The sequence below is a fragment of the Radiomyces spectabilis genome (assembly GCF_025331425.1).
Source record: "Radiomyces spectabilis strain NRRL 2753 chromosome Unknown BYT42scaffold_12, whole genome shotgun sequence".
Classification (NCBI taxonomy): Eukaryota; Fungi; Mucoromycota; class Mucoromycetes; order Mucorales; family Radiomycetaceae; genus Radiomyces; species Radiomyces spectabilis.
This window is the reverse complement of record NW_026251937.1, coordinates 256,660-270,566: the sequence shown is the minus strand read 5'-3', so window position 1 is coordinate 270,566 and position 13,907 is coordinate 256,660. Positions and strand designations below refer to the sequence as shown.

General features: G+C 45.1%; 6 protein-coding genes across 6 annotated transcripts; 3 read left to right on the top strand and 3 right to left on the bottom strand.

Annotated features, from left to right (window-relative positions):
• Window positions 1-114: 114 nt before the first annotated feature.
• On the bottom strand, window positions 115-1,583 carry BYT42DRAFT_623212 (uncharacterized protein; the record flags this gene model as incomplete). Its single annotated transcript, XM_051572389.1, has 1 exon — window positions 115-1,583. Exon 1 carries the CDS (start codon window positions 1,459-1,461, stop codon window positions 115-117), a length of 1,347 nt encoding a protein of 448 aa, XP_051419976.1. The 5' UTR covers window positions 1,462-1,583.
• On the bottom strand, window positions 1,584-3,864 carry BYT42DRAFT_86996 (uncharacterized protein). The gene is made up of 5 exons (XM_051572873.1): window positions 3,628-3,864; window positions 2,330-3,553; window positions 2,194-2,264; window positions 1,934-2,049; window positions 1,584-1,873 (listed from the first exon to the last, which is right to left on the bottom strand). The coding sequence occupies exons 1-5, from the start codon at window positions 3,724-3,726 to the stop codon at window positions 1,707-1,709; spliced, it is 1,677 nt and encodes a 558-aa protein (XP_051419975.1). The 5' UTR covers window positions 3,727-3,864; the 3' UTR covers window positions 1,584-1,706.
• A 113-nt stretch (window positions 3,865-3,977) lies between these two features.
• Window positions 3,978-4,502, top strand: BYT42DRAFT_502636 (uncharacterized protein; the record flags this gene model as incomplete). Its single annotated transcript, XM_051564843.1, has 1 exon — window positions 3,978-4,502. The coding sequence occupies one exon, from the start codon at window positions 3,978-3,980 to the stop codon at window positions 4,500-4,502; it is 525 nt and encodes a 174-aa protein (XP_051419974.1).
• Window positions 4,503-5,494: 992 nt separating this feature from the next.
• BYT42DRAFT_582224 (40S ribosomal protein S4-A) lies at window positions 5,495-6,780 on the top strand. The gene is made up of 4 exons (XM_051569663.1): window positions 5,495-5,528; window positions 5,636-5,705; window positions 5,930-6,118; window positions 6,193-6,780. The coding sequence occupies exons 1-4, from the start codon at window positions 5,526-5,528 to the stop codon at window positions 6,720-6,722; spliced, it is 792 nt and encodes a 263-aa protein (XP_051419973.1). The 5' UTR covers window positions 5,495-5,525; the 3' UTR covers window positions 6,723-6,780.
• A 1,487-nt stretch (window positions 6,781-8,267) lies between these two features.
• Window positions 8,268-10,799, top strand: BYT42DRAFT_86965 (uncharacterized protein). The gene is made up of 2 exons (XM_051572872.1): window positions 8,268-8,814; window positions 8,919-10,799. Exons 1-2 carry the CDS (start codon window positions 8,452-8,454, stop codon window positions 10,701-10,703), a joined length of 2,148 nt encoding a protein of 715 aa, XP_051419972.1. The 5' UTR covers window positions 8,268-8,451; the 3' UTR covers window positions 10,704-10,799.
• A 200-nt stretch (window positions 10,800-10,999) lies between these two features.
• On the bottom strand, window positions 11,000-13,897 carry BYT42DRAFT_520473 (histidinol dehydrogenase-domain-containing protein). Its single transcript, XM_051565273.1, has 3 exons — window positions 13,025-13,897; window positions 11,403-12,915; window positions 11,000-11,324 (listed from the first exon to the last, which is right to left on the bottom strand). Exons 1-3 carry the CDS (start codon window positions 13,875-13,877, stop codon window positions 11,090-11,092), a joined length of 2,601 nt encoding a protein of 866 aa, XP_051419971.1. The 5' UTR covers window positions 13,878-13,897; the 3' UTR covers window positions 11,000-11,089.
• Between the last annotated feature and the right edge of the window lie 10 nt (window positions 13,898-13,907).

The following is a 13,907-nucleotide window of genomic DNA, read 5'->3' as shown; positions in this document are numbered from 1 at the left end:
CAGGTGATTTCCATGAGAGAAATGAGCAGTTTTTTTTTTCCCTTGCCCCCTCCCCCCAGCCTCATTCCAAGACATAATCATAGGAAATATACATAAAATGTTACATTACAATGTTTACACAAACGTGCGTTTATTTTCATTACGCTTAAATAAATCATCCATTCCTTCTCCTTCTGCTGTGTCTTGCTCGTCCCATCCTTCTTCAAGACCGACTTCCAGCAAGAGACAGGCAATCATAAAGTCCTTGACTCGAATTTTATAGCGTTCGTCCCGTATTGGATAAGCTACTCTGTGTATGTCGGCTGAGAACAAACTGTTCATTCTTATACTGGTGGTTCCGAGGACCGTTCTTTCTTCGCTTATGTCCGTCCATGGAGATGTTGAGTGCCCTTTTAGTTGGAGGAATAAAGTAATAACAATTTGCTGATCCTCATCAATGACCGTCTCGAGTTCTTCCTTCTTGCCACGCAAGGCTATCTTGCAAAATGCGTGGGGGCCTTCCCAGTCCCCTGTTTCAGTCAGTCGTGCAGCATAGTTGATCGAACGACCGAAACCTTGGCAGCGAAAATAAGCCTTTTCGATGGTTTGACAGGGGCGTTCAAAAGCGTCCAGTGCCCGGGTTCCCAAGATGCGAAGGACAAATGTGTACTGGTCGGTGCCCGTCCCCACTTGTATAAAATCAGATACCGTGCCAGCCGTCCTTTGATCTTTTGCTTTGGTCCGGCAGTAAATGGATCGAAGGGAAGGCGACGTGCCGGTCGATTTGGTCAGGTACGGACTGGTGCTGACGGAACAAAGTTCAAGTCCCAACTGGGACGCCGTGATGCCATCGAGTGGCGTCCGTTGAAGTTTTGCCATACTTTTCGATTGTACGATATCCACAGTGGGCATCGTCGCAAAGAATAGACCGGCTTTGATCTCTGCGTTGCCTTTACTCAATCGATGCCACCTGCCTTTGTTGACCACATAGTCCTTGATCATCGTCAGTTCTTCCCTTTCAAGGCTATTCATGCGAACCATTTTGGCCAAATTAATAGGTAGTGATACTCGGCCCAACTCTTCCTTGTCGCCATTCATCGATAACGTGAAAATTTCCAACGTCACTTGCGTCTTTCGCCGCCTCAGTCCTTTAAGGATTTTCGTTGACAGAAAGTAGGCCAACGTCGTCCGCCACACTGGCGTCGTACTACATGGTATAGGTTGAGTGGAAATGAGGGTCGTCGGAGGTATGAGATCATCCACCGGTTCCGGCAACGGTAGATGAAGACGACAGTGAATAAATAGATCGCGGTCCGGATACGGTATAAAGTCATGTCCTATTTCAGTTCCACGGGTCAATCGTATTGATCGATCGATCGATCGATCGATCGACATTCTTAATCTTAATACAATACAGAACAAACCTTCTTCAATGGCGACAAGCACCGCTACTTGGCATGTGTTGGTTAAAAGAAGGGTCATTTAAAAGCCCAAGTGAAGAAAAGGCAAAGCAAACCCTAAACGGGTCAAATGAATGGAAAATAATAATACGAAATATAACCACTTATTTATAAAAAGGAAAGGATCTAATTTCATTATAATGATTTTAGCAGATGCTTTGTTTATGCCTGCAGTAACTAGAAAGAATGAATGAAAAAAAAAAAAAAAAAGATGTGGGAAATCTAAAAAGAACCATAATCATACACGGTGTCTTTGGGCCTCTGCTTTTATTTCATTGGCCCTTTTACCAAAATGCAACCAGGAGATGGAAGTTCTGTTCGCCATCCTTCTTTTTTCAGAAACTTTAGAGCACTTGGAAACAAACGGGACCGATGTTGACTTGAATGATTTCCGACGCCCGTAATAATCCTCAGAGGCTGTATCGCTCTGCGAGCTACAAAACAACCAGTTTTTTAGTAAAAGCTATGCGCCAACAATCTCGCACTTTACGTACCTGCTTGCATTTGACTTCGCGACCACCATTGGGATACTCCTTCTTTAATAAGCACTTGCGCTTCAGCCACCGTTAAACCGTGAAGATCCAGTAAATGATCATCATTTTTCCGTAGTCTGTTCAAAAAATAAAAATAAATATGTAGAAAAATTGGCTGAAAACATGAATCAACAGAAGAGCTGATCGGACGGATTCGGGAGTTGTGATGGGGAAAACAAAGAAATAGGCTTCAACGAGACGCGCCAAGCTATTAAAATTACCTTTCTTGCCGTACAAAAGATCTTGCAGCTCGCATGTTCCAGTGTTTGGCTTTTTCATCGCATTCTCTTGCCTTTTACAGACATTTGCTCAACCTTTCTCATTATATCCAAATGTCACGTAAAATTCCAAGCTTACCTCTTGCGAATAGAAAAAGGCCACACCACTTTCACCGGATCTTTTATTTTTCGCCCGTTGATAGGACGCCGCCGCCTTGCGGTACAGTTCATTCCGTTGCATAATCAGTTCCCAAGCAATATCGCGGCACAATTCAGGATCATCTTCTGCAAAAAGGCCGCGGTTGTCCAGCAACAAATATTCGGGTATAACAGGCATATCATTTGCCTGAGGTATCGTCCGTGGTAGCGAAGTTTGAGTCATCATCATCTGTTCTCGGCGTTTCATCAGCGCCTTTTGTCGTTGATCATACGTCAAAATAAAATCAATGCCTTCCTGCACCAATGTATCCACGGCAATCTCACTATTTCCGGTATCCACCATCACGCCCACCGCTACCCGTCGAATCAGATCGGCCGGTCGATCGACGAGAATCGTCTGTATGCCTTGCTGCACTTTCTCCAAGGTCCGAATATCTCGCCACGCTTCAAACGCCAACACAGGATTCATCCCCGGTTCCTTCTCCATCAGCATAACAATGGCGGCTACCACATCACCACGACAACGTTGAACACATCGCAACACGGTGGTGTGAGCCATCTTTGGGAATACTTTTTGAATCTTGTCGATCTGTTTGTCATACTGATGCCAGTAATTGAATGGCAACGTTGCCATGTGATACCCGTTCTCCGCATCGGTTGGCACCTGACTGCTGGATGAGGGCAACGCTCCCGATGACCATACCACTTTTTTAGGTTTTCGAGCTTTGACTTTTTTGATCGGCGTCTTGTCTTTTGTATCAGGCATCGAGATCTCTTTATCCGAGGCGGAATTTTCCTCATTTTCATTGTCCAGAAACACGCGGTTTAATAATAAATCGGTAGCTTTTTCAACGTCACCATCTTGTAGCTCCAGAGCTTCGACCAAATCGACTCGATCATGATCAGGAAAACATCGCATCAAAAATTCCACACCATCTCCTATTTCCTGTTTATCAGTGCTTGACGGTGTCGTGTAGCCGTTTTCGTCGTCGTCCTCATCATCGTCGTGGTCGTCATGGCAGTTGGGGTCGCCCGTCGGTGTTTCGTCTAGCTGCAACTGTTCCAAGGCTTTCTGTTCGGGATCCACCGAATCTTCGGTTTGTTTCGCCAATTCACTCAATATGTGGAAGGATTGCTCGTAGTTGTGGGTATCACTCCAAATGGCCGCAATAAGAGACGGATCGAGTGGCGGACAAAAAATAGCCTTTTCATGAACAACCCCCCCACACCACCATTTTCATCAATACTCAATAGCTGACACAAAGCCGATATACCTACCTGAAGTTTACTACGTCCTTGTTGGTTCTTTTGTTCATCTCTCTCATTCGTTTTGGAATGCCGCGATTTGCTATACTGCTTATCTTGAAGTCGCCCCATGGTTACTCAAAAATATGGGAGTTTCGAGACGCTTTTTTTTTTTTGGCGGGTTGTCAAGGGAAACCTGCAACATTAAATTGATCACGTGGTTTTTTCTTTCTTTCTCCAGTAATTGTTCCACCTTTGGAAACATTGTCTTGCAAGCGAACATGTCGACCGAACGGGCGTTGGTGAACCAGTTGCAAAACTTGGAATCAGCGTTCTTTGAACGTCCAAATATCCAGCAGTACCTTGATTATCAGCATGAGGACATGTACCATTATGGCGAAATGGCGTTCATGATCCTGGGACTGAAGCCTTGCGTTCTGATCCAATTTCCGCATCCTGCCATGGCTGACTTATACCACCGTGTCGTATTGAAGCCAGTGTTTGAGCCGCATGACCAGGAATATAGTACCCTTTATATTGCCCATGATCTTGCCAGCGATGAAATGTCATTAAAGGACTCGTTTATCGTTTATCGGCGAGAGTATCAATCAAAAATGGATCGTTTGTTTCGCCCACCCACGACACGGATCAGTGAAGCGAGTCTGGGTGAAATCCTTGACTATCCAGGCCGGTTACCGAGCAACGATTCTGAAATAGCAACGATGCGCGAAGTAGCGTATCTGGAAGGAACCCGTCTGCTCACGACTTTTGCTGCACAAGCGAACCAAAAGGCCCAAGTTGCTGCGCATTTCGAACGATACCGCGACGTGTGTGACGCCAAAATAGGCATGAAGCTCACATGGCTATTTCGAGATCCGGTGCCGATGGACAGTCCTCAACCACATTGACGGATCCTCGCCTCATTTCTCTCCCACTTAAAAAACATTTGTCACACTACCATCCCCATTTCACCCATACGGCAAGCTTTTTAGCTCTCCATCAATTCAGCAGCAATTGTACATCATTAAAAATTATCAAGCATAGTTATACCTTGGTTTCATATAAAGCATAAATTGAATCTTACAATCTTACCTATCCATATAAATTTGTTGTTAGGTACTAGTGTATCAAGTTCATTGCAATACTGGCGGTGCAGTTGTCCGTATTAATATTGTGGAAAGTAAAGGGAGGAAAAAAGTGAACAAAGTAACGGATCAAAACCATCTCACTGACATTGCATTGGCCCGGACAAGATAATTTTGCTGGTATTTCAAACAATGTTATGAAGTCATCTCTACAGTATTGCAAATGGTGTTTCGAGAATTGATAAATGTTAACTGAGATACCGGAACACGCGTACCCGTATGAACCATTCATAACCGAGCAACCTTGGAATTCTAATCTATCAAAAACAGACAAGGTGTGAAAGTTTATCGATAAGGGGAGCAACCGTTTTTTGGCATTGTATTCCCCAGACACGCCGCGATGGCTTGCAGTCGCACTTGATAAAATTTTCCCAACGAAATTTGAAGGCACGGTAACTATTATATTTGCACTTTATGTCTATGAGCCTTTGGTCCTTTCTTTTATTTATTTTTAGCCAACTTGATAGATATATGCCGTATATCATTCAATTGAAGATACCAACCTAAATCCATTACCTTTGAGCAAGTTAGGCTTTGCGCTTCCAGCCAAAGATTATTTTTGAACTTGATCGGGCACAAAAAAAATTTGATTCGTTAGCTTCCTATTCACACTCCGGCTTCCATTTGAGCCCACAACTGTTTGGTTTGACAGCTCCCCGTATCGGACAGCGGTGAATGAAATTGCGAAAAAGGCGTCACAGCCGAACTCGCCAGATGTGCTTTAACTTGGAAAGCTTCTCAGGCTCCAGTGGAATCCTTCCTTTTAATCTCCTGTGATATCGCAAGATGGTACGTGGCAAATCCATCCTCTACCGATGGATGTTGCATCCACACATACAGATGCATCATCTATTCACATGGATGCAGTTGACTCATCTTCTTTTCATGGTTTTTAGGCTCGCGGTCCCAAGAAACATATGAAGCGTTTGAATGCTCCCAAGCACTGGATGCTTGACAAGCTTTTGGGTACGTTTTTTTGCTTCTATCCTTACCTCACGTCGGCGAATACCTGGAATGCGAATCGTCAAGGATGAAATAAAAAAAAGCAAATAGTCAAGCTCAACAATCCGATGTATCCTGACGAGTTCTTTCTTTTCTGATAAAACGAATCGCATTCCCAGGGATTCGTGACAAATCTGGTTGAAATCAAAAGTTTCACAGTAACTAACTGTTTTCTTTTCGATCAACAGGTTCTTATGCCCCTAAGCCCAGCTCCGGTCCCCACAAGACCCGTGAGTGCTTGCCCTTGATCATCTTCCTTCGCAACCGTTTGAAGTATGCTCTCAACGGCCGTGAAACCCAGGCCATTTTGATGCAGCGTTTGGTCAAGGTTGACGGTAAGGTCCGTACCGACTCTACTTTCCCCGCTGGTTATATGGGTAAGTTTTTTTTTCTGGAATGAAGTTTAGATCGTAAGATTTGATGGATCTAACGATTACGTGGTAACACACAGATGTCATCTCCATTGAAAAGACTGGTGAAAACTTCCGTCTTGTCTACGATGTCAAGGGTCGCTTCGCCATTCACCGCATCACCGATGAAGAGGCCAAGTACAAGCTCTGCAAGGTCAAGAAGGTTATGGTTGGTGCCAAGGGTATTCCCTACATTGTCACCCACGATGGCCGCACCATCCGTTATCCCGATCCTTTGATCAAGGCCAACGACACCATCAAGTTCGATATTGAACAGAACAAGATCACCGATTTCGTCAAGTTCGATATTGGCAACGTTGTTATGGTCACTGGCGGTCGTAACATTGGTCGTGTTGGTATGCTCGTTCACCGTGAACGCCACACTGGTGGTTTCGAAATCGTCCACGTCAAGGATGCTCTTGACCGCGTCTTCGCTACCCGTATCTCCAACGTCTTCACCATCGGTCAAGGCAACAAGCCCTGGATCTCTCTCCCCAAGGGTAAGGGTGTCAAGTTGACCATTGCCGAAGAACGTGACCGCAGAAGAGCCGCCGCTGCCGCTGCTCACTAAAGTGGTTAGAAAATAATAAAGACAAATCCATCTGTAATAAAATGGGTACTTGCATTTACATCTTTTTTTCTTTTGTTCATACTGTTTTTTTTATGGCCTGGTAATCATTCAAAATCATTGGCAGCGTTGAGAACTCGGATCATGGTCCGATTTTTTTTCAGCATGAAGGTTCTGTTCACCAAGTTTAGAAAATTTTTCTGTATTTTTTTTTTTTTTTTTTTTTCGTTTTGGTGCGCTAGTCGGTATTGCGCTCCGTCCGGTCTTTGGTTTTCTGCAAAACACCGTTCACTTTTTGATCATAAATCATGAATTCGGTATCATACTTGCGGGAACAGGGAACATGGAACCATCATGTTGGCTCACAATGTCTATAATGACATGGAATTAAGTGGGCAGAAGCGTTGTCATTGTGATCCTGTTCCATGTTTAAAAATTTCGTGACTATAGAAAGAAAAGCATGACAACAACTTGCCATGCATTTTTTCTCCCATGCAAGGGATAGGATCGGCAAATTCCAACAAAAAAAGCATACAATATGGCGATCTGTGTTACGTTATCCGTAATATGATGAAGTCTTCTATTTACATTCTTTTAGAAAAGGAATGAAAAGGGAATATTCTGCATGTGGTCATACTGTAGTGGAACGGAATTTCCGATGTCGCTTGTGTCCCGGGTAATGGATGCTCAGACAAAAATCCCGGTAATAGATCGTTTTGACGATCCTTGTTGCAGTTTCTATTTAACTGGGTGATACAAAAAAGTATCGTATTGAGCGGAATATGTGTGCACCTTGATGAGTGAGTCATTCAGATAGATATGTAGGTTCATTGGAATACATTTAAAATTCACCTTTATTGTTATTGTTTTGGTTGTGGAACACACGCCAAAATCTCGAGATGTAAGGAGATGGGAGAAAAAGAAGGAGAGTGGAGCAGCAAGTCAGACCCACGGAACGCTTAAAAAAAAGTGTCCAGGACCATGGTATGCACGGATGGCTCGTTTTGTTGAATTGTTTGCAGTGCTGCTAATTTTTTTTGTTACAGTGGAGGTTGATATACAAATGTGGTAATCGTGCGATATTGGAGTGTGTCAACATCAGACCAGGGTCCGACAAACATCATTTTACGTTATATTAAAGAGAGATGCCCGCGGTGGACGTCTCAATGTTCAGAACTTTACCTTGTTTTCCCACTAGAGTTTGCACACCCCATCAATGTTTTCGAGCCCGCGGTGGCGCAGGATGTTTACAATTTTTCAATCCAAGGAAGTTTCCCCATAAAATTTGAAACGGCATAATATTTTGACGTCTCCCGGCAGTTCTTATTGCCACAACAACCGATGATTTTTTTTAGTCAATACATAAAAGAGCCTCTATCAGTGTGCACAGGTCCATAGAACGATTCCACGCGTTTATTCTATTCAAACGGTGACAGTCGTTCGTTATAATCATTACAGAATATAGTTGCTCCTTTTATAAAAAAAAAAAAAAAACAGTTTACATATTTTGGATGAATTATATAATTTTTTCCAACTCCTTTTGGACTGCACAAACGTTACTTTTTTATATCATTTCACATTTTTTTTTTTTAGAGAGAGCAATCCCTATTATCCTCTTTTTTCTTTCTTCTTTTATCACCATCCCCTATTCCCTTTCATTTTATTTTGTGGGCATAGCGTCTGTACTATTCTGCCCTTCCACATTGGTCGCTTTGAAAGACGATTGAGCTCCATGCGCTCTCGAGATTTACGCATCACGTCGTTCATTGCCGTATTTCTAGTCGCGTTGATCCTTGTTTCCTTGGTAGTCATTCTTTGTCTTGCTGTGTCTTCTCATCTTACGATCCTTTTCCGTTCCTTCCTACAATCATATACTATCTCTACGCCCTTACGTCCCGCCGTCACTACGGCTACCGCGGCGCCCAGTGTTCGGCTGCCGTCCGTTCGTCCTGAATCGACAGTGACAGCTTCGTTTATCACCCTTTTCTTTCGTTACATTCATCGACACATCCCTATCCATTCCTTCACATCATTTACAGCCTTCTTCATCGTTGTACTTTGCTTGACTATCCTGCTCTGCCGCACTTTCCACAGGGTAATTGCTTTTTTTTTTTTTTTTAATTTCGTTTAATTTTTGTAGGTCGGTGGCTAATTTTTTTTCTCAATTTTTTTTTTTCCTTCGTCCGTTCATTTTGACAGCTTCGAAGCCGTCATGCATTGGACAGTTGTTTGGAAGGATTGGGTGAATATCGCATTCCTGGCACAACCATTTCTATTGATGCGAGAAAGATCTCGCACTTGTCTCGCTGGTTTAGACCAAGTGTCGGTTTTCAATCGCTTTCCATCAAACCACCAAGTGACACTTCGACTGGGTTCAACAAGAATATCGTGACCGTGACGAGTTATACACACGCTCCTGACAAAAATACTTCATCTGCATCGTTTTCTTCATCTTCTCTGGCATCTCGACCGTGTGTTCGATCTGACCCTTCCATTGATCCTTCGCATTTGTATATATCTTCAAGACCCGATACTGAAAATCCGGAAGAACAAGTGTCATCGTGTACTCCTTCTTTCTCATCGTCCAATTTACAGCTGACACCTTCAACCAGTACATCCTCGCTCGGATCCACCACCTCAGATCAAAAATCACAGCCACATGATCCTTCCCCTGTCACCGTCACTGTGACAGCGAAAGCAGCCCCTACAGGCCAACCGCCACTCATGCCTCTGGAGAAAAAACCTACAGCTACCGAAAAGCGGAAACGTAAGAAACAAGCTAAAGCAAAGCAACAACAACAACAGCAACAGCAACAGCAGCAGCAGCAGCAACAATCAAGAAAATCGACTTTTTCTGCGCCGACGGCGTCTTCTTCTTCCTGTGTTCCATCACCAGCATCGGCAAACGATAAATTGGAAGGCACGAGTACACCCAAGGTGGAAACTACAGAGGTTTGGATAGATTCAGTACGGAAACGATCCAATCGCGACACACAGAAACCGTCTCGTAAATCCAAGCAACCCGACTGTGTCACATCGTCTATATCGTTATCCCCTTCGTCTTCAACTTCGGTGTCGCAGCCGTCGTCACCACCGTCCCAGTCAAAGACGTCATCCCCCAAACAGACAGCCTCTACTGTTGAAGTGACCAAGTCGCCGTGTACAGAACCATCGACGCCAGTGAATAAGCAGTCAAGAATGATGTCGATGCCAGCGTCAGACATCAAAAACAATTCGTCTGTATTGGCCACCCCAACGACAGAATCGGTGGAAACACCGTTAAAAACGCCTTGGAACAAGCAGTCCTATGCTTCTGCCAAACCATCCGAATCGATCAACTGGTATTCCCCATTTTCAACTGGATTAGAAATCGACTTGGTGCCACGATCGCCTCCGTCCCCGGGGATGTCTGTAAGCAACCGAAGTTCGTCTTCCGAATCCAACTACAGCGGTTACCAGTTATTCTCCAATCCCGGGTCGATTCCTCCGACGTCTCGGATGGCCCCATCGGTTGCAGGCAACGCTGTTGATTATAACCCTCTGTTACTGAATTATTTGATATCCAATTCCCGGGATGACTACACCGGTTATCCAGCTTCGCCACTGAAACCGGCCTCGTTGTCTTTGTCCAATCCATCGGAACCGCATTCCTTTTCTCCGTTGATCGCTCCCAAACCGCAGCCGCAGGCACCGGTCGGAACAGGAACATTGCAATCATCTTCGACCTATTTATTTGGGAAACCTGTTGCTCCCTTGTTCGATCACAAGAAATACAATGATCCCAATACCAGCTATCGAACCGTCGGCTCGTTGGATGCTCCACCGGGAAAATCACTCAGACATTACGCGTCGCCGTCATCCTCATCCTCATCATCGTCATCGATGGCTCGACCACCGACACCTCACTCTCGTTTTTTAAATACTGCTCCCCAACCGCATTTTTCATTGTTTGATAGGAAATTATCATTTCAAACACATCAATGAGACGTAACTTTTTTTCAAGAAAAAAAGTGCAACAAAAAATTTTAAATAAATCTGAATTACTATGGAAGTTGTCACCATTATCATCTGACGTTCCTTTTATATTTTATTGGGAAGGTATGATCAACGTCCAGTACGTGGTGCTTGTACGTATGGTACAGTATGTACGGTGTATACTATAGGATTGTATGGGTTTGCTATAGGGAGAATAGAGATGTTCACTTTGCCGCAGACATGTGTCATTCTTAAAGCCATTTCTAAGATGCTGGGCAAAATAGAAAAACGATGGACGTGGTTCATGAGGGTTATGCAAAGAAAGAATGATTAGTTTATTTCCCTTTTTTTCCATTTTTTTTTTCTCTCGTTATTCTTTTTCTTTAAAAATGGCTCTATGCAGTTTTTCTAATGTCGGCGACACGAATGGCCACGGCGTTTCGGTGAGCTTCTAATCCTTCAACTTCGGCCAGCCGCATCACGGTATCACCAAGACGGTTCAAACCGTCGGCGGTCAATTGCTGAGAAGTGATGTGCTTGACAAAAGTCAAGGTGTTCACACCAGAGTACATGCGTGAATAACCATACGTTGGCAAAGTGTGATTGGTACCTGAAGCATAGTCACCCATACTACACGAATGAATTGTGTTGATGAAAATATCAGTATCCACGCATCAGTTGCAACACACATTCTTTTTAATGCTTTACCTTTCAGGGGAATAGTGACCGACAAAGATACTGCCAGCGTTGTTGATGTGGGGAACGAGATCGGGGGCATCATCAAGATGCAAGATAAGATGCTCAGGGGCGTAATCGTTGGAGAATTTCACCGCTTCCTCCATTGTCTTGACCTTCAAAGTGTACGACTTGGGAATACTCTGACGAACGATATCCACACGAGGAAGAGCCATGGCTTGCGTGTGAATTTGGTCTTCAATCTTGGCTAATAATTCGTCGGAAAGATCCACCGCCAAAAGCACCACCTGGGAATCCACACCGTGCTCGGCTTGAGACAACAAATCTGAAGCAACATACGCAGGGTTGCAGGTCTTATCCGCAATGACCAACACTTCGGAAGGACCGGCCGGCATATCAATGGACACAAGGCATGAAGTATCATTCTGAGCCACCATCTTGGCTGCCGTCACATACTGGTTACCGGGACCGCAGATCTTGTCAACCTTGGGGACCGTCTGGGTACCGTAAGCCATGGCCGCCACCGCTTGCGCACCACCGGCCAGCACAATGTGAGTAGCACCGACCTTGTGGGCTACATACACGACTTCAGGAACAGCGGTACCATCCGATCGAGGAGGCGAAGCAATCACAATCTCAGAACAACCCGCCACCTTGGCAGGGATACCCAACATGAGGGTGGTAGAAGGCAACACGGCGGTTCCACCAGGGACGTACAGACCCACTTTTTCAATGGGACGGGCAAATCGGGAACACACCACACCGGGCATGGTCTCCACCACCAACGTTTCGCGATCCATTTGAGCGTCGTGGAACTTGTAGATATTTTCGTAAGCCTGATCGATGGCCGCTTTCGTAGCAGGATCCAACTGCATCATGGACTCGGGGAAAGGTGCCTTGATAGTGGGCGTCGACAGCTGAACGCGATCGAATTTCGCAGTGAAATCGAGAACGGCCGCATCTCCACGTTCACGTACATCCTTCATGATCGGTGTCACCCGTCCAATGATTTCCTGAGAATCAATGATGGGTCTTAACAAAAGATCGGCGCGTTTTTGCTCAGAGATCTCATTCAAGGAGTACTTCATCATTTCAATCTTGCCATTGCTGCTTGCTGCGGGTGCAGGAGCCGCGGCCGGGGCCGGGGCGGGAGCCGGTTGGCTGGCTTCCTTCTTGGGTTCGGACCACTTGGGTTTGGCATTACCAGGACGACGAGTGACCTTGCGCGCCTTCTTGTCCAAATTGGCCTCAATATCCTCCAAGGTCACACCGTGACTCACACATTTGGTCAAAGCGAAATAGATCAGATCGGCCGCTTCCCAAGCGACTTCTTCCTTGTCCTTGGCATCACACAATTCCTCGGCTTCTTCCATGATCTTGGCACGCAGTAAATCGGCATCGTTGAATAAGCGAGCCGTGTAAGAACCTTCAGGAGCACTCTCCTTGCGGCTCTGCAAAGTTCTTTGCAATGCGCCCAATCCAGTGTCGGCACCAAAACAGGTACGAGTATTGAAGTGACAGAATCCTAAAAGCAGGAATAGGAAACATTATTAAACATTTTTCAACAAAAAACCCATGTTTTTCAAAAAAAAGATTCCCATAAAAGGAAAAAATAAAATAAAAATGATCTTTACCTGCACCGTGTTGTTCGACGACGAAAAGCAAAGCATCACCGTCACAGTCAAAGGCGATATGCTTCAATGACTGAGTAGCTCCGGATGTGGCTCCTTTATACCACAAACCGTGCTTGCGGCTTTGATACACGCCTTGCCCGAGGCGGATGGATTCGGAAACGCTCTGTTTGCTGGAATAAACAAGACCCAATGCGGTTTTACGTTCATCCACCACCATGGTGGTGAAAAGACCATCCGATCGATCGGTGGTGGCTGTAGCAAGAAAAGCTTCGCCAATGTTGATCTTGTCCTTTTCAGTTTCCCAAGCGGTGGTGAGACGGGAAGCAGGAATGATAACATCGAGAGAGCGTGACTGCAACTTGGCAATGGTGTCCAAAGTGATGTCCGAAGCATTGTCCACCTGAACAATCGTTTGTCGTACACCGCCCGTCTTGAGCAAATTCTTGGCAAACTGTTGAGCAAAGTCGTGCAAGATGTCGTTGCTGAGGGCCTCGTTGATGGATGTATTGATAATGACAGCGGACACGGCGTCGCCTACTGCTGGCAAGTTTGACAGTTGAGCCACGGAGGCTTCCACGACGATACGTTCAGCGGCCACACCGGAGCATTCTTGTTGCAAGTCTTGGAGATTGGCAAGGGGCAAGACAATCTTGTAGACGCCAGCATCCCACAAGCTGACAGCTTCTTCCACGGTGTTGGCTCGGGCCCAGTACAATGTGGAGCCGGTTTCACGGATCAGTTGAGTCATGGTTTCGACATTGGCGTTTTCAATAAGGGCGGATCCCAAGTAGCCAATAGGCTTCTTCAAGGAGGAAAGTGTAGCGTCTGCTACGTCCAGTGAAGCTATGAACATGGTATGAAAAAAGGTGTTTGAAAACCACGG